The sequence below is a fragment of the Miniopterus natalensis genome, chromosome 1 (assembly GCF_054644295.1).
Source record: "Miniopterus natalensis isolate mMinNat1 chromosome 1, mMinNat1.hap1, whole genome shotgun sequence".
In the NCBI taxonomy this organism is placed as follows: Eukaryota; Metazoa; Chordata; class Mammalia; order Chiroptera; family Miniopteridae; genus Miniopterus; species Miniopterus natalensis.
In genome coordinates, this window is record NC_142081.1 from 78,789,655 (window position 1) to 78,810,867 (window position 21,213).

At 34.3% G+C, this 21,213-nt stretch overlaps 1 protein-coding gene and 1 pseudogene across 5 annotated transcripts in view; both read right to left on the bottom strand.

Moving 5' to 3' along the window:
* RALGAPA1 (Ral GTPase activating protein catalytic subunit alpha 1) overlaps positions 1-21,213 on the bottom strand; it is a 243,060-nt gene that overhangs the window by 22,057 nt on the left and 199,790 nt on the right. For all 5 annotated transcript variants that reach the window (XM_087823517.1, XM_087823523.1, XM_016198437.2 and 2 more), the window contains one exon: positions 19,737-19,864. In XM_087823517.1, the coding sequence (XP_087679643.1) occupies positions 19,737-19,864 (128 nt within the window). The remainder of the gene's footprint in view (positions 1-19,736; positions 19,865-21,213) is intronic.
* LOC107526099 (magnesium transporter NIPA2 pseudogene) lies at positions 12,440-15,435 on the bottom strand (annotated as a pseudogene).

A 21,213-nucleotide genomic window follows, 5' to 3' on the forward strand; every position in this document is an offset into this window, starting at 1 on the left:
AAAGAGGCCCACACCTAGACACATCATAATTAAAACAGCAAGGCCCGGCCGGGCGTGGCTCAGTGGTTGAGCATCGACCTAGGATCCAGGCGATCGAGGTTTGATTCCTGGTCAGTGTACATGCCCAGGTTGTGGGCTCGATCAATGACTCTCATCATTGATGTTTCTATCTCTCTCTCCCTCTCCCTTCCTCTCTCTGAAATCAATAGATATATTTAAAAAAAACAAAAAACCCAAAAAAACCAGCAAGAATTCAAGACAAAGAGAGACTATTAAAGGCAGCAAGAGAAAAGCAATCTGCTACCTACAAAGGAGCTCCCATAAGACTGTCAGCTGACTTCTCATCTCAAACTCTACAGGCCAGAAGGGAATGGCATGAAGTATTCAAGGTAATGCAAAACAAGGATCTGAAACCAAGACTACTCTATCCAACAAGGCTATCATTCAAAATAGATGGTGAAATAAGGAGCTTCCGAGACAAAAAAAGGCTAAAGGAGTTTATTACCATCAAACCAGCAGTGCAGGAAATGTTAAAGGAAGTGCTGTAATTAGAAGTAGAAATAGAGAGAGGGAGAAACATAGGCATAACGAATTAAAATGGCAATAGACAAGTATCGGTCAATAATAACCTTAAATGTAAAACAACTCTCTATACGTTCAAGAAGATTGAAATCGTATCAAGCATCTTGGATCACAATGGCATAAAATCAGAAATCAACTACAGTAAAAACACTCAAAAACACTCAAACACATGGAGGCTAAATAACATGTTATTAAACAATGAATGGGTTACCAATAAGATCAAGAAAGAAATCAAAAACTTCCTGGAAGCAAATGAAAGGGAACACGCAACAACCCAAAATCTATGGGGCACAGCGAAAGCAGTCCTAAGAGGGAAGTTAATAGCACAGCAGGCCTACTTCCCAAAGCAAGAAAAATTTTATTAAACTATCTAACCTTATAACTTAATTAGAAAGCTCTCCTGTGAAGCCATCCGGACCAGGGCTTTTGTTTTCTGGGAGTTTTTAAAATTACTGCTTCAATTTCATCAGTTGGTATTAGCCTATTCAGGTTTTCTGGTTCTTCCTGATTCAGTTTTACATGATCTTACTCATATGTGGAATCTAATAAACAAAGTAGACTGAGGAACAAAAGAGATCCATAGACACAGAAGCATGGAACAGACTGAAGAATCTCACTGGGAAGGCAGGGATGAGGGAGTGATTATTCAAAGAACTTATATGTATATATGCATAATCTATGGACAGACAATAGCATGGTGAAGGCTGGTGGGGATGGGGATGTGGAGTGGAGGGGATCAATGTGGAAAAAAAAGGGGTATCTGTAATACTTTCAACAATAAAGATAAATTAAAAAAACAAACAAAAAACCCCACCACACTGACTTTACTGGGTAGATCTTCCAGACAGAAAATCAACAGGGGAATAGTGATTCTAAATGACACACTAGATCAGATGGATTTAATTGATATTTACAGAACATTTCACTCCAAAGCTGCAGAATATACATTCTTCTCAAGTAAATGTGGAACATTCTCAAAGAGAGACCACATGTTAAGACATAGAACAAGTCTCTACAAGTTCAAGAAGACTGAAATTATATGAAGCATCTTCTTGGACATTCACACCATAGAATAATATGCATCTGTAAAAACAAAGTATCTCTTACCCTTTGAGACAGCAAGGAGAGTGGGACCTGCAGAGTATTATGCTAAGTGAAATAAGCCAGTCGGGGAAAGACAAATATCACATCATGTTACTAATAAGCAAAATAAACTGATGAACAAAATAGATCCAGAGACATAGAAGCATGGAACAGACTGACAAATCTCAGAGGGAATGCGGGGGTGGGTGGATGGGTGGGGAGAGATTAACCTAAGAACTTATATGCATATATGCATAACCCATGCACACAAGCAATAGTGTGGTGAAAGCCTGGAGGAGGGGGGATGCAGGGTTAAGGGGATCAGTGGGGAAAAAAGGGGACATCTGTAATACTTTCAACAATAAAGAGAAACTAAAAATAAGAATATATAAAGCAAATATGGATGGACACTAAAGGGAAAGAGCAACAGTAACACAGTCAAAGTAGGTGACTTTAGTACCCAATTAACATCAATGGGTAAATCATACAGACAGAAAAGTAACAAAGAAACAGTGACCTTAAATGACATTATTAGATCAGATAGACTTAATTGATCATTTTTAGAACATTTCACCCATAAACAGTAGAATGTATACCTTCTTTTCAAGTGCACATGAAACATTTTCCAGGACAAACCACATGTTAGGCCATAAACATGTCTCAATAATTTTAAAAAGATTGAAATCAACTGGCCAGCGTGTCTCAGTGGCTGAGCATTGACCTATCATCCAGCATATCAAGGTTTGATTCCTGGTCAGGGCACATGCCCAGGTTGGGAGTTTGATCCCCAGCAGGGGGCATGCAGGAGGTAGCTGATCAATGACTCTCTTTCATCATTGTGTTTTTCTCTCTCTCTCCCTCTCCCTTCCCCTCTGAAATCAATACAAATATATTAAAAAAATTAAAGAAAAAAAAGAGACTGTAACTACATTAAGCATCCTTTTGGACCACAAAGGTATGAAAGCAGAAACTAATTACAAGCAGAAAACAAAACACACAAACATGTGGAGGCTAAATACCATGCTACTAAACAACAAGTAAGTTAACAACGAGATTAAGAAACAAATTAAATGATCTTTGAGACAAATAAAAATGAAAACACAATGACTGAAAATCTATGGGGCACAGCCAAAGCATTTCTAAGAGGGAAATTATAGCAATACAGGCCTACCTCAGAGACAAAGAGTCTAAAATAAACAGTCTAAATTATACCTAAAGGAACTAGAAAAAGAACAAAGCAAGCCCAAAGTGAATAGAAAGGAGGAAGTAATAAAGATCCGAGCTGAAATAAATGAAATAGAATCTAAAAAATAAAACAAAAAAAGATCAATAAAACCAAGATCAGATTCATTTAAAGAGATAAACAAAACTGATAAACCTTTCATCAGACTCATCAAGAAAAAAAGAGAGGGCCCAAATAAATTAAATCAAAAATAAAAGAGAAGTGACAACTCACATCATAGAAATATAAAGGATTATAAGAAAATACTATGAACGATAATATGCCAAAATATTGGACAATGAGGAAGAAATGGATAAGTTCCTAGAAATAGAGAATATTCCAAGACTGAATCAAGAAGAAATAAAAAATCTGAACAGATTACTACCAATGAATCAAATCAGTAGTCAAAAAACTCTCAACAAACAAAAGTCCTGGACTGGATGGCTTTACAGATGAATTTTACCAAATATTTGAAAAGAATTAACACCTATCCTTCTCAAACTATTCCAAAAAATTCAAGAAAATGGAAGGCTACCATATTAATTTTACTAGGCCAGCATTATCCTGATTCCAAAACTAGACAGACAGCAGACAAAAAATTATAGGCTAATATCCCTGATGAACATAGATGCAAAAATAAAAATCTTCAACAAAATATTAGCAAACTGAATTCAGCAATACATTAAAAAAGATACTATACCATGATCAAGTGGAATTTATTCCTGGGATGCAAGGTTGGTTCAATATGAGCAAATCAATTAATGTGATACATCACATAAACAAAATAAAGAAAAATTGTATGATTACATCAATAGAGCCAGAAAAAGCATTTGATAAAATTCAGCATCCACTTATGATAAAAACTCTCAGCAAAGTGGGAATATAGGGAACATACCTCACATAATAGGGGCTACATATGACAAACCCACAGGTAACATCATACTCAACAGGGAAAAGGTAAGTGCTTTCCTAAAGATCAGGAACAAGACAAGGATGTCCACTTTCACTACTTTTATTCAACATAGTATTGGAAGTCCTAGCCATAGCAATCAGACAAGAAAAAAAAAGGCATCCAAATTGGAAAGGAAGAAGTAAAACTGTCACTATTTGCAGATGACATGATGCTATATACATAGAACCCTAAAGATTCCACCAGAAAGTACTGGAACTGTTAAATTCAGTAAAGTAGCAGGATACAAAAGAAATATCCAGAAATTAGTTGTATTTTTATATACCAATAATAACTACCAGAAAAGGAAACTAAGAAAACAATACCATTTACAAATACATAAAAAATAACAATCCATAAAACACACCTAGGAATAAATTTAACCAAGGAGGTAAAAGACCTGTACCTGGAATATTATAAGACATTGAAGAATGAAACTGAAGACGATAAAAATAAATGGAAGGCTATACTGTGGTCATCGATAGAAAGAATTAACATTGTTAAAACGTCTCAAAGCAATACTACTCAAAGCAATCTACAGACTCAGTGCAATCCCCATAAAAATACCAATGGTCTTTTTCACAGAGCTAGAACAAATAATCCTAAAATTTATATAGAACCACAAAAGACCCCAGATAGCCAAAGCAATCTTGCGAAAGAACAATACCATTGGAGGTATCAAGCTACCCAATATCAAACTATAACTAAAAGGTAGTAATCAAAATGGCATGGTACTAGCATGAAAACAATGGAGCAGAATACAGAGTCCAGAAATAATCTCATACCTATATGGTCAATTAATCTATGACACAGAGGGCAAGAATATACAATGGCATAAAGACAGTTTCTTCAATAAATGGTGTTGGGAAAATGGACAGAGACATGCAAAAAATGAAACTGCATCACTTTCTTACACCATATATACAAATGAACTAAAAATGTATTAAAGACTTAGATGGAAGACTTGAAACCATAAAACTTCAAGAATAAAACAGGCAGTAAACTCTTTGACATCACTCTTAGTAATATTTTTTTGGATATGTCTCCTCGGGCAAGGGAAACAAAACACCACTAATCATTAGGGAAATGCAAAAGAAACCTGCAGTGAGATGTCACCTTACATCTGTCAGAATGCCTATCACACAACAACAAGTGCTGATGAGGATGTGGAGAAAAGGGGACATTCATGGACTGTGGGTGGGATTGTAAACTGGTAAAGCCACTACTGAAAACATTATGGAGGTTCCTCAAAAAATTAAAAATAGAACTATATGACCCAGGAATTCCACTTCTGGGTAATTATCTGAAGAAATATAAAACATTAATTCAAAAAGACATGCGCATTCCTACGCTCACTGAAGCATTACTTTACAATAGCTAATATATGGAAGCAACTTAAATGTTTACTGATAATGAATAAAGATGTATTACATATATACAATGGAATATGACTCAGCCATAAAAAAGAATGAAATCTTGCCATTTGCAACAACATGAGTGAGCCTAGAGGGCTTTATACTAAATTAAATGTGTTAGACAGAGAAAGACAAATACCATATGATTTCACTTATATGTGGAATCTTAAAAACAAAATAAACAAACAAAACAGAAACTTAAGAGATACAGAGAACAAATTGATGGTTGCCAAATGGGCAGGGGTTTGGGGAGGATGAGTAAAAAAGGGGAAGGGATTACGATGTACAAACTTTTAGTTACAAAAACAGTCACAGAGATGTAAAGAACAGCACATGAAATACTGTCAATAATATTGTAATAACTATGTATGATGTCAGATACAAGGCATATTGGCGTAATCACTTGTAAGGTATATAAATGTCTAATCACTATATTGTATGCCTCAAACTAATATATTGTATGCCAACTGTAATTTAAATAGAAAACTTAAAGATAAAATTCTATTAGTCTTAAATGGAAATCTGTATATATATATGTATATGTGTATGTATATATGCATGTATGTATGTTGTACACATGAAGAATGGAAATATAATTTTTCACAAAAAGGAGTTATGAAAAATAAATATAATTGTAAGGAGACTTCAAAGACGTATCATTGCATAACTAATTTCCTCTTAAATTCAGGTTCAATGTTTTCTTTCTGAAAAAAGAAAAGAAACTATAGGCTCCATTTTAAGTAAAGGCAAAGTAGGAAGTGTTTAGATTTGTGCTTAGTATCATAGCCTCAGGGATTTAAGGCCCATTCTGAAATTCTTTATTTAGTAAGCACTTCCTACATTCACATTTCTATGGCTTCTTTGTAATTTTGGCACTTAGCAATTTCACCTCCCTTCTTTGTATGAAGATTCCATTAATAATTATTGGAAGAGGGAGAGTTTGGCTTACTGACTTAAAAAGGTTTTTGGAGAGTACTACTAATAGTGTTCACAAAGTTTGTGAGAGGCTGGTAGTCTGAAATTGGCTACGGTGGGAGTTTTCACCACATAGAACTTGATGAATGCCACAAACTGGAGTCTCTCCCTGCTCTCGAGAGCCAGTTGTTAAACATCGAATGTGCCTCTTTCCTATGCTTGTTCTTCTAATAAACTAGTGGGGAAGACTAATATCATAGGAACAGAGGCCATGTCTTCTGATCTATACATATACCTCTACCACTTAACACAGGGCCCAGTACTACTCAATGACTGCTTATATATTATAGAATGAAGAAAATTGGTTAGGAGATTAGTATCCAGACAGCCCCCTTTCTCTAATGCCAATTTGGCTCTCCAGAGGCAAACCTTTTTGGGGCAAATATAGTTGGAACTTTTCTAGGACTGGATATATAGAGAGAGTTTAAATCTTACTCGTGAGAAAGAGTTGGTTTCACCCCTACCTTTGATCTTGCTGACCACCTTTGGAAGAACAAATGTGAATAAAGCACAATGTACATTAAAAAAGTGAAAAAAGCATGCAGGTAAGACCTAACATTAAGGGAAAACTGGTGACTTCTCAAAAAACGTATAATTGCCTAAAGAAAAAAGTCTATAAATGTTTAAAGTAATTACAACTCACTGCAATTAGGACTGAAATAAACATTTTGCCCCACTGGTTGTGACATTTTTTTAATTTAAAAAAGTTTTAAAATTTTTTATAAGGAAGCTAGTTAAGCTAATTTCATTCATTTAAATGGTCATCTATAGAGAAAAGGGAAAAACTTTGTAAATATGTCCATAGAAAAAATCAAATGGAGGGTAAATTCAAAACAGTTTCAGAGAGATTTCTAAAACTCCTCTAGACACTATAAAAATAAAGGTAATAATATTCTTGAAAAATAATAGTTAGAAATTTAAATATTTAGGCTTTTCAAAAGGCCATCTTGAGAGGGTTTGTCTCCAGGCATCATTTATTGAGAATATTTTAGGACAGTCTGAACCAAAGGAAGGATACAATAATGACCTCTCAATATTACTTTCAGGAATCATAGCAAAATCAGTACAATGTTTGTTTAGCCATAAACTTTGCCTCAATGGAGAATAGAACCAGAGATGTGCTTGGAAAAACAAAACTACTGACTGGTAAAGTTGGGACTAGAAACATGGTCATTTAATGGTCCAGTGCTCTTTCTACATACAATCTCAATGACCTGAGTTTTGTATAAAGAAAAAAAAGATATAAGAGGTATTTTAGTTAGCTCAAGAATGGCCAACACAATGACTCTTAAATTCTAAGATTCACAGTTTTTGGAAAATGTTTGTTTATATACAAAAATACCATATATAGTATGGTAAAAATCCTTGATGTGCTCTGAAATAAAAATGAGAAAAGAAGCAAACTACATTTGGCTTTTTCGTTCTAAGAGGCCTTGAAATATCTTCAAACATCCTGAGGCAGTATCATTACACAGGGTCTTGAAAAAATAATTTTATTGAGATATAGAATATGGGTAGAAATATTTTGCAAGTACATCTCAAGGATTTCCTGACTGCTATTATCAGTAGTAAAGTGGCAAATTTTCCTGAAATACACAGGGCAATTAACTATCCCATGGACTAATGTGCACTACTCATTTGTAAGATGAAAGTAAACTGTACTGCTACTATCAATAAATTAATAATACTCCATTTCCTTCCTACCATAGCTAATTTCTTCAAAAATATGCTGTCTACTAGTTCACATATAGTAAAAATAAAAGTCCCCTAAATAAAGAGCATGACTCTTGGTATAATATTTATTTGTACTATGTTAATACAAGTTCTTCTGAAAGTCTGCAACAGGTTATGCCAAATTATTGCGTATAATTTTTATGATTCCTCATATTAATGAAATTCTTTAGTAGTTGATACTATCTAAACCATGAAGGAAAAGCTGTGATTTGTCAGAATAGACAAAGCTGGGCTTTAATCCATCCTTTTAACCATACTGCCAAGTCTATATTGTTTTCACTGCGTCTCAATTAGGAGACAGGCAGGACACCTGGTACTTCTTTATCTGAGTCCCATGGGCTGCCAGATGACTCAAAATCCATAACAGGTGCTAAGGCAGTGTGAGGATAGACCTATTATTGAAAGCTGGAGTTGAATAAAATTTGAACCATATATAATTGTTCATAAATCAGTCAATTACTAATGGAAAACATTAAGTAAAAAGTTGATAAAAGCCCAATTCTACTAAAGTTGATGTAAACACATTAAAAAATATTAATCCTAAATAAATAGGATTAAAAATTTAAACCTACCAAAGGTTCTGAAAAGTCTTCCTGAATCCAATAGCCACTGGTTTCTAAAAAGCACTAACACGATTATTAAATATGTATACCTATTTTACTTTCATGATATTTGTACGAAGCAAAACATCTAAAAGAAAAACAAGTTACCTAGGTTTCAAATTTAAGAAAATTAAAATTATAGACTCTCATTCTTGATAAGATATTTTTGAAAATATTATCATTAAGTAATAATGAGACTTTCATAGTCAACAGAAAACTGCTTCAGAATCACTAGTATTAGAGTAAGAGTTTAAAAAACCATGGAGGGGGAGACCAGAAATGATCACCTTTGTGCTGTTCTTTTTGGGAACAAAAATTTCAGTACATTAATGATGAGGAAACGAATGTATGCATTTGAATTAAATACTAAACTTGGGATCTGTCAGAAGATTGCAAAAAGGAAAAAAGTAACTAAATCAAGTGAAATTTTACAGTGTACAATTACTTAAGTGTTATCTCTACCTAAATGTGCACTAACTTAATTAAGATTTTAAATGCTAAAATTATCAGGAGTACAAAAAAGTGATTTATTATCATGGCAAGTAGTTACAAAGTACAGCAAACTGTCATTTAAGACCGTGTCATAGAATCTATGATAAACAGTATATTGGCTTAAACTAATGCACTATATGCCTCCAGGGAATAACAGGCTTAGAGACTGGACTTTAACATCAAAATCTTCCCATTAATCTTGACTTAAATATAATCTATTCTGCAGTAAAAGGAAGAATGGGCATTCAATGAATTACTGTTTTTGAAATATTGCACTGGTGCCCATTTACTAAAATCATTTAAGTGGGACACGAGGAGATGGAATACTAGTAAATTTTATAGACTGGTACTGATTTACAAAACATGCATCTTATTTTTCCTCAACTTAGCAAGATAATGTTAAAAAAAATTTATAGATTAAAAAGTTTTCTTAAAATATCTTCCTCTAATCCTTTGAAAGAAGCTATTTTATAAATTATAATACTGTAACATAATTTAGTCAGCTATGTTCAGCTGAAAAAAAGAATCACCTATAAGGAAATAATACAGTGAGGTTCAGAATCCTGGGAGCTAAAATAAGATTTAATTTTTTAAATATCGTAGATCGCTGTTTCTTTGCATCAAAACCACTAACTACTTGATTAGACTAAGCAGAAAAAAATGGATAGGCCAGGAGTGGTGTTTATAGAAATATCATGGCATACAATGCTTCATAAAAAGGAAACAACCTTCACATTTTGAAAGATACCCAAAATAGAATTAAGCAAGAAAGACATAACCATGATGACTGAAATAGTTATGTTACTCATTTAAGTGATAAATCCAGTATTTAACCTTAAGATCTGTTGACTAGCTTATCTTCAGTGCATTATGTTAGGACTTATAATTGTTATGCATAATACTAATTTACAGTTCTATATTAATATAGCTCATATATATTCAGATGATATTTGGGAATTCTAAAGAGCACGGTGTAAAGAAAATTAAGCCAAACTCGTCTTTAACCTCATCTGATACATGAATTGTGGCAGTTTTAACCCACTTTCCTTTATTTTGAATTTTTATAAAGATTAAAAAATACTTTTTTCCCCATCTAAACACAGTATCATAAAGCAAAACTGAGTTTTGCTCTGTTATAATCTGGCAGGCTGAAAATAGATAATGACACGGTAACAAGGAATTACTACAAGTGGTTGCTTAAATGTGTTTCTTCTCTCTTTTTGATAGCAGGCATGTACTAAATAAAAGCCAACACTCTGATCAAGAGGAAGTAAATGTAGAAACATCAGTTCTGCAACAGCTATTTTTGCTCCTTCTCTTTTCTGAACAGCAATTAGTAAAGCAACCCCTTCCCCTCCTCCCTAGTGCTGTCAAGCTGTTCGGAGCAGTTTGCAATTCGACAATGGTACCATTGTGAATGCTCTCTGGGCTTCCTTCCCACAGAGAGTTAAATGGGCAGTTCCTGCTGCCCATGATTGGTGTCCAGTGAAATAATACTCAAGAGCCAGGTTTTATCAGCTTCACGCCAAAGAAGTGAAGCCAGGGAACCCAAGCTTTCATATCATACTGGACCATATGCCAACCCTGATGGCCCCAAAGGTTTATCACTAAGAATCAGGATCCATCATGTCCCTTGTGAAATTTCACTTCACATACCTTATGTGAAATGCAAAGCTTCACTAAAAACCGAACCTTCCTTACAATTGGCATGAACAGATGGACAGTAACAGTGGTTTGGCAAGCAAAAGTTAAGATTTAAATAGGCTGTATTCTAATGTTTGGGAGAAAAAGCAGTTAGGAGAAAATGGGGAGATTTGTGACCCACAGTTTAATTTTAATTCCATTACTGAGTTATTAAAAATTCAATAGCAAAAGCCGTTATGTTTATTAAAAAGAAAAGTGGATTAAAAACACTGCAACTCCTATGTCAAACAAGGTTAAAGACTAATTTCAGCTTTACACTTCACTCTTTGCTCTGAAATCCTCAAATAACATCTCAATCTACTGCTGCTTTTATATTTAAATAAAGACTAGAATAAACTTGCACATTATGTGATAGGTGTGGTGAATAATAAATCATGAGAGCATATCAGTGCACCCTCATCACTAATACCAACATAAGGGTTTAAAGGAAAAAACACACACCTCTATTCTAGCATAGGTGAGAAGTTGCTAAAGATGTAGAGAAACTTCCAATTTTGTTGTTTTTAGGGAACAGTTTGCCTATCACCTGAGAGAGTTCTCTGTCTTCCTTCTAGTGCACTATGATATGATTCAGCTGTCCAGATTGGCAAATGTGAACAGTACTGTCACATTGGATTTGACAAAAGAGAAAAAATGGTAGTAGTGCTTTCTTCTCCTTTGAAATTTTTATTATGAAGCCAATGTACTATTAGAATAGGATAAATATACTTCATTTATCCATAACGTGTAAAACTATAATAGTGTGTTAAAAACACAACAATGTGCAAAAGTACGTTACATGAGAAAGTATACAGAAGGACTGTTACGCAGGAATGAAGAGTCTATCATGAAACTTAATTATGAAAATCTCAAATTGCCTTTTAAACTGGCAAATGTGTGTAAAGATTATCAAGCATTTAGAGACCTTCTTAGTCTCATTAAGGAAAAGAACACTAGCTATTACTGTTATTAGCCTAGCAATTACTGTACAACTAATTATTATAAAAATAGAGACTTTATTTAAATACTAATCTATTTATTTTGAAAGAATTTACTAGAAAAAGAAAATATAAAACATTCAATCTGTGTACTGCTACTCAACAAGTAAAAATTATATAAAAGCAGATGAACTGTCACATTAGACAATAGCTGTTATATTATTGGCAGTAACATCAGAAAACCAAGTTTATGTTGGTTTTCTTTCTGCTTGACTACATTATCTGGTTTTGACCTACTTCTTGACCTCATCTGCTACTATTCTTCCCTTTGCTGTTTACCACTCAGCAATGTAGAACTCCTTAAATTTCTTGAACACATCACACTTTGATCCCTCCACACCCATTTCCTACCCTTGAAAAGCTCTTCTTGGCCTTGTCTGCACAGTAAAGTCCCATATATCTTTAAGGTAATTAGCAGAACATGCTTCCCCAGTAAAGCCATTCCTAATTTTCCCTCCCCACTATCCTCTCGAACTTTAGTTAAAAAAATCACCTTTACCATCCTACTTTGTAGTATCTCTGTTGCTGGACCCTTCAGAGTGCATTTCAATCCCCCCCGCCCCCCCCAGGAGTCTCCTTCTCTCCTGCACCAGACTATAAGCTCCTTGAAAGCAGTGACTGTGACTGTATCCCTAGTTTTTCTCTCACAGTGCCTCCCACATAGTAGTCAATAAATATTGGTGAATAAGTGAAAGATTGAAAATTGCTGAGTGACCATTTTTTGGGTGAAGAAATGTAGCCTTTAAAAAAATACTTAAATTTGTCATAAGTGCACTGAATTCCTGGTAAACAATAAAAATTTAAACTATTTCTAGAATTAATAAAATAACAGAAATAGAAGTTGATCATGTACTAAAGTCCTTTTTGTGAATTCCCATAATTTAAATATAAGAAAAGTAATTATTATTAGTCCATATTAGTAAAACTTTCAAAGAGATCATCACAAGAGAACATTAAGAAACAATGCTATTTTCAGACATCCTGGTTTCAGTTCCACAGAATAAACTTCCTTCATTATCATTAAAAATGTATTACATACCAGAGAAATTTATATTTATTGCTTTTACAGCTTTTTGACAGGACACAGGCAGATTGATTAGACCCAAACTTACTCTTTGAAGGCATGCAATAAAATATTACAATGATTGTAAGAAAGCTTCTAAAATACCAGCAACATCATCAATAGGCATATATTGCCATTCCTCAAAAAGAATAGCTGAACAAATTAAAATAGATGTAGTAAAGAATATATTAGAGTCACAATAGAAGGGTTGCACATATCCGGGGTCCCTGTTTAAATAATGTTCTGTGTGCACACACGGACTATAAAGGTTTGGCAGCAAAATCCAGGCCAGGGGAATGTTTAATCAAAAGCTTTTCAGCAAGAAATTCTTCAATAGCAATACCCATGCCTTTAACACAGGTGACTTAAAATGCTCCCGTTACAAAGCAGATTGTTAGATAAATGAGAATGTTGGTCTGTTTTTAGGTCCTACTATAATGATTAATATCAAAAGCACAAGGGCTGCAAGCATTTCAGAGGCCATAAAACCTGGATCACGTAGTTGGTGAGCCATTTTATTTTAAAAATTCTCTTCTTTTGAAGCATGAATGACCAAAACCATAATCTTAGGGTATTTAACAAATAACCAATTTGTCCATGAAGTTTAAGACTTTCACTTAGGAAGTATGTAGAACAAATGACACTTAAAAGATACTGAGAGCTCCTAATGATGCAGATGGTGCAAATTTCAGAAATAATACTGAGGACCTCAGCAGTGTCCAGACTCCCACAGCTGCCCCACTGCTGCTCTTCTGTGGGTACTCACCTTCCTTGCCATTCAGCAGGAAGTGTGAGCCTTCAGGGCTACAGCTATGTACTGCCTTCTTCCTGGGGAGGACACAAAACTGTCTTCTCCCCATCTGTCAATGTCACAAAGTCAAAGTCTTTTAGTATACTTAGATTTGTGTTTTAGAAGAATATTTCCAGTGTCAATGTAGAGGATAATAATAATGATAACATCATCAATGACCGGGTAGCTACCATTTTCTGAGCTCTTGTTACATGACAGGCCTCTTAGTGCTTCAAGTGGATAATTTCATTTAATCCTGATAATTTCAAACAATCCTGAGTTTGGTATTCTTTTAGCAGATTTAAAAAAACAGACATAAAGACAGTAACACATTTATTTAGTAAGTGGTTCCAGACTCTGAAGCCCATGCTTATTTCCCAACAATCAGCTTCCAAAATTTAAAATATAATTAATATATAAATTAAGCGTATGTATATTATCTTTGAAGTCAATGATCTACAAAAGACAGTAGATACATAAAATTATGTAGTTTCTCAATAAACACACTTTCTTCTAACATGAAATGGCAGCAATATTGATGAGTCTTCCTAAGAGGTTTTACAATGTTCTATCATAATGAATGGCAAACTGCATTAGCGGAGCCAATCAATTACACTTCATTTCATTTTGGCTCTCATACTTTTGCAACAGGTTCTTTACATTTGAGTAGTAAAACTGCAGGGATAAAAAACTGTGACTAATTGAAGAATTATCATTGACTTCTGGTAATTTGTCTGATAAAGTTAAACAGAAACCCAATTCTGGCATTTAAGAAAAAGTCAAATCTAAACAGATTAGAAGAAATCAAATAATATTGGTTTGGTAGGAAAGAATATTAAACCTAGGAAGAAAGTGTTTTTTAAGGATGCCATTTAATTTTAGAACACATTCCATACTGTATATTTCAGAATATTACATATATAATATACATATATGCATATACATAAAGCCCCAAAATATAAATTACAAGAAATTATAACAGACATGCTGCATTCCATCTACTCAAATCTCACCCTTTGAGGCCTAGCTTTCCTATACAATTTTCCCTGATTTTCTTACTACAAAGTAATGCTTCCTTAGAACTCCCATAGCCTTTCATCTATAACCCTACTATGACACATTGTTTCTTGTGATATAATAATGTACATAGTATTCTCTCCTCCATTAAATTATAAGCTTATTAAAGACAACATTACTACCTAATTTGTCTTTGCATCTCTCCAAATCTTTACCACTACCATGTTAGTGATCAATAAATATTTTTGATAGAATAGCACTAAAGTTCTATTTCTTAACCTGGTGGCAGTTAAACTGTAATTATTCATATACAGTACATTTATAATTTATATGCTTTTCTCTAATTACATTTTGCTGTAAAAAAGGTTAAAAAGAAAAACTTGAGAAAAAAAGAGGACATGTGAGATGGTTTTTAAAAAAAATCTTCACCCAAGTATATGTTTATTGATTTTAGCTAGAGAGGAAGGGGGGAAGGGGGAGTGGGGGGAGAGAGAGAGAGAGAGGGAGGGAGGGACAGGGAGAGAGAGAGAGAGAGAGACATCAATGTGAGAGAGAAACACAATTGGTTTCCTCCTGCACACGCCCTGACCACAGATTGAACACGCAACCTAGGTATGTGCCCTAACTGGAAATCAAACTCACAATCTTCGTGTATGGGATGACAAACTGAGCCACTTGGCAGGGGCGAGATGGTTAATTTTATGTCAACGTGGCTAGGCAATGGCACCGTTTTTGGTCAAACACTAGCCTAGATGTTGCTGTGAAGGTACTTTTTAGATGTGATTACCTTTTAAATCAGGAGGCTCTGAGTAAAGCAGAATATTCTTCATAATGTAGGTAGGCCTCATCCATCAGCTGAAGGCCTTATGAGAAAAGACTGAGGTCCCCAAGGAAGAAAGGAATTTTATCTCCAAATGCCTTCTGACTCAGACTGCAACATCAACTCTACTCAGGAACTTCAGATTTCAGATTTGCTAGTCCCCACAATTGTATGAGCCAATTTTTAAAAATCAGTCTTTCTCTATGTATGTGCACATGTATCGTACTGAATCTGTTTTTCTAAGAACCCTAATACAACATGATTATGTGCTGTAACTTCTGAAAATTTCTATGTATAGTAAGTCTCACATTAAAAACGGGGAAGAAACAGAACATACGTGATAGAATCATATTTAACATACATACATAATCAAAATGTCTCCAGGGTCAAAATAAGTAAATGCTTTAAATTTTTTTTTTTTAAGAAATAGAGCCCTGGCTGGGTAGCTCAGTTGGTTAGAGCGTTGTCCCAATATGCCAAGGTTGTGGTTTCTATCTCTGGTCAGGGCACATAAAAGAAGCAACCAATGAATGCATAAGTAAGTGGAACAACAAATCAATCTCTCTCTCTTTCCTCTTCCTTTCTAAAATCAATCAATAAAAAAAAATAGTCATGATAGCTAAGATCATGAAATTAATGCTTTGGAATTATTATTTCCAATGCAAAAAAGCCAAAAAACAAAAACAAAATAACTAAACAACTCCCTCCAAAAACCCAAATCTCTCTCTCTTTCAACAGGTAACTGATAAATGATAACTAAGATCAACTTGAAATACCCTACAGGTCCAATGGTTTACCCAGAATCTGTCTCCTTTTCCTTCCCAGTGTTATACTTCAGTTGTAATTGCAGGCTCAAACCAAGAAATTGAGCTTGAGACAAAAAAGTACCTAGCTGACCAAGTCAGAGATTTCAAGAAAATGCTTTTCAAGTACAAGTAATGCAAGAAATGACAAGTGAAGTGAAGGAGAGGTTTCAAAGCCTGAAAGACAGTCATCAATACTGACAGATTACTGTAATTCTGGCTGCTAGCAAGATCGATTTGGGCAGCATATGACAATCAATATTGTCCTCATTTAGTGAACAACATTAGATTCATAGTTACAGAAGTGTTCTAAGGATAAAATTTAAACTGTATTTAATGATCATAAATAGCACAATTTATGCTGTGGAATCTTAGTGGGTACTTTTATTGGGCATAAAATAACTGACACAGCAGGGCAATTATCAAATATAATTGAGTTTATTACATATTATTTTGCCCCGTCACTTCTCTCATGAGAATTAAAGTAGTAACTCTGGTAGTTTTCAAAGCCTACTTCTATCTCAATTTTTGCTAAGTTTTATTGATCTGTTTTAGAACACATGATTTTTTTCCTTATCCAGATTTGTCAGAAGCATACATTTAAAAATTTAATATATTTCTGAAATATTATTTTAAATTAAAAGACAGACTCATATTTCAATATCTTAAAATAAAATATCTGGTCATAATTTGTTATATAAACTTTCACTTAAAAATCAAGTAATCCACCTGTACAAAGTCCTTTTCCCCAACATTTAGAATACAAAGCTTTCTGAATCTTTGTCAAAGATAACTATGTGTTCTTCAGATTAGCAAAGGCTAGGAGTATCTCTACTATATGCTTTAATAGTATGGGAAAATAATTTCCATATAGCTTCTAAATTCAAGCTTCCAAGTCAAGAAAAATTTGTTTGATCTGTCTTATTTAATGTTTTCACTGAGTGTTCAAGAAGTAATTTTGCTGATAGAAATTGTTCATATTTGCTGTGCAAATAAAGTGTTCATGTTTACTGTTTTCATCTGAAATTATCTCTCTCCATCTTAGAATTTTCTCCAATGTGGTATCTATTAACGTCTCAGCAAGATTTAACTATTACGGCAAACTTCACGAAGCAGGCCTGAAAATCCAATCCAATCAATTAACCTACCAACCAAGCAAACACAAAAACCCAATTAGGCAATTCCACGGTGTTGGGGAGAGTTGTTTTATATTGACTGCAATCTTTACACATAACAGAATTAATCACTGCACCAAAAATGTACCTTATTTCATTTGCTAAGCACATCCAAATTCATAATCTCATTTAATCTTCACAACAATTCCGAGATGGGTATTAGCATTGTTTCTACAGATGAAGAAAGTGAGGTTTAGAGATTCTATGACTTAGCCAAGATAATAAGGCAGAGCTTTGAGTTAAAATCAGTGTTTTCTAACTGCAAATCTAGTTATCATACCTCTAGTGTAACATACAAATCTGAAATAGCTCTCAAGAGTATGAACTTAGGTGCAGGGAAAAGAAATTAAGCTCTATCCCGAACACTTTGCATTTTTAAACTACTTTGTAGCCCAGCTGGGTGTGGCTCAGCAGTTTGAGCATCGACCTAGGATCTACATCGAGGTTTGATTCCCGGTCAGGGCACATGCCCGGGTTGGGGGCTCGATCCCCCGTCGGGGGCATGCAGGAGGTAGCCGATCAATGACAACTCTATCATCACACTGATGTTTCAACTCTCTCTCTCTCTCTCTCCCTCCCCCTTCCTCTCTCTGAAATCAACATATATTTTTTAAAAAATAAATAATAAACTACTTTGTAAAGTGTGCATATTAAATGTTAATTGCACTTTGGGCTAGAAACAGTTTGTGTTTGCTCAATAAATCAAGGTCCTGTCATATAAGACAAGAAGCAAATACAGTTTTGTATTACAACCTAATCTCTCTTACCACTTTCCCAAAAGATTTAAGGCATTTTAAAAAATGTTTTTTGTTGTTTTTTTAAAGTATGTTTTTATTGATTTGAGAGAGAGAGGAAAGGAAAGGGAGAAAAACACTGATGTGAGAGAGAAACATCGACTGGCTGCCTCCTGCACGCCCCCTACTGGGGACTGAAAGGGGAATTGAACTGGCCACCTCTCAGTGCATGGGAGACGATGCTCAACCAACTGAGCCACATTGGCCAGGGCTCAATTGTTTTTTAAATAACATGGTAGAGGACACTAACCTCAGGATGAACATCAGAATCAGGAGAACTGTCAAGAGGCAAAGGTCAGAAAGAAGACAAATTCAATGGAACTGACAATGTGGATAAAATTAGTTAATGGGTAATAATCGGTATATTCCTTATAAGATTAGTTACTTTTCTAGAGCTATGCAGGAAATAATAAACTGAATCCTTATATTTCACTACAATGAACACTTCAAATACGAGTTAATTAACATAACATGCCATGATCCACCTATAATCCCATTTCATGATGTCATAATACATGAGAAATTACATAAAAATCAGATCACGTAAGCCAATTTTCATCAAAAGCAAATGCATGTGGCAGACTTATGATAAATCCATTTCATGTGGAAGAGAACGGAATATTTTAAAAAGCCTTTTCTGTAAAGCTTAAATCCATAATTTATTATATAAAAAAAGAATTAAAATGTTTTTTAATTATATAGAAAAAGTAAAGGAAAACACAAACCTATTTTACAAAGGAGTATCAGAAAACAATTTAAAATTGTATGCATATCATGTCCCAGGCACACTGTTCTAAGAGCTTTACACATATTGATTCATTCAGTTCTCATAATACCACGAGCTAGATATTATTATCACTCTCAATTTATATACATAAAATACTGAGGCTGAGAGAGGTTGAATAACTTGCCCAATGCTAGCTATGTAGTTAAGAAAGTGATGGCCACCATCTGAGGCCAGGCAATCTGGCTCCAGTAACCATGTTCTTAAACACTCCAGTCCTCTCAAACTTCAACGTCTCTATGTTCTCTCTGCTTCTGGAATGCTCTTAATTTCATCTACCCAATAAACTCAATCATCCTTCAAGATTGGTTCAATCCTCGAATTTCTCATAAGTGTTTCCTGAGACCACACCCTCTTCCAGCTAAATAAGAGGCTCCTTGTAATTATACTTCCAGAATATGCTGCATAACTACTGCAGCACATGTAAGCACATATACTGAAAACGGTGTAGTTCTTTAACTAGATTGAGTACTCTCCGATGACTGTTTTGGTAATCTCTGCACATCCAGAGTAACAGAGTACCTAACAGATAATGGGGCTCTAATTAATTAACCAAAAGGTAATTTAAGTACTGATTTAAAAGTGTGAAAGAGAAATTACACCATTCAATTATCATCAGTGCTCAAATACTGGAGAGGAACTCCATCACCTGTATATCAATAAACAGAAATTCAAAGGTCTTAACAACAGAAGAAACATTTACCTTGGAAAGCAGACAAGTATTAGAATAGAAACCATACTGTTAAAAAGGATACAAGTTTTGATACAGTGGAATCAGCGATTTCAGAGCACGGCTTGCATTTATAGCTGTTGCTCGAACCATAATGGGTAGGACCTTTCCATTCACAATGGCACCATCAAACAGTGGACCAAAGAAGGGAACCTAATTGAAAAGTTAGAACATAGTTTTATGCTAAAATTGAAGAAAGGTTGTATATAAGAACAATCAAGACACCGTTTGCATACAAAAATGTTTCTGCCTTCCCTTTAGTTCTTTCTTCAGTAGAAATACTATTCAAATTCAATTCTTTTCCATGATGGGTCATTCATACTAGGACAATAAACAAGAAATGCTAAAGGTCTACAGGGTTTCATTCAAAAGAACTGTGTACTTCATGTAACAAACTAAATAGTTTATATTCCCTGCCAACTTTCAAATTTTTGTAGCCTCAATTGTACAAAAAAATCCAACACTGGAAATAAATTCCTCTTCCTCCACTGAGTCAACACAGGAAAAGATACACATTCTTACAGGCAGCAAGTTAGTTTTTCATTATTTTTGTGTGATACTAGCATTGTTATAAAACCTAAAACACTTCTATTACATAATTTATTAGAAAAAAATCTATGTTAGATAATTGTCATTTTCTATCACATGACTGACAATTTCAAGTTATTCTACTTGACTATGGTTGGTACAAGTGGCAGCTGAAGGCAAGGGCATTAGCTATGAATAATACAGTAAATATTTTAGGCTTGTGGCCACATATTATCTCTGCTGTATATTATGCTTCAATTTTTAAAAAAAAGAAAAACCCATTAAAATGTAAAAAAACATTCTTAGCTTGTGGGTTATACAAAAACAGAAAGTGGGCCATAGTTTGCTGACCTCTGGTTTAGATGAACCCTAAAAAAAACACCCGGCCATAGCTTAAATTCACACATAGGAAAATTAATCCAAGAAATCCTTAAGATTCATGATCTACCGTCAAAAACTAAGTTTTCTATAAACTTAAACGTGTTCAATTTTTAAAAAGTAAGAAGGACAAACATTTACTATTTTGAAAGAAAATACTTTCATAAGTGTGTTTCAAACCTACACTATAAAACAGCCAACTAGAACTACTTGGCTTAAAAAAAAACAAAACTTTTTAGAACTCTCACTTATTGACATAACTAAATAATCACGTAATCTTAATAAGACGTATCAACTAAAAATACAGGAATCATATGTTCCTGTTCTAAAGGAAATGATTACTTCTTACTGTGTCTTTTAGGAAACAGTAATCATTCTTTCAATAAAAGGTAAGCCCTTTTGTGAGCTTAGCATAAAACAACTTCCATTCTGGCATTACCAAGCCTTCTCCCATTTTAACATAGTTTCTTGCTACTTTTCCTGTTTTAGCTCCTTCTGAAAGAGACTAACACAATTCACATAGCTACCAGAGTTTGTTTCATTTCCCACCATTTCACAACTTGATGCCTAGTCTAACCCTTCTGAAAGGAAAGGAA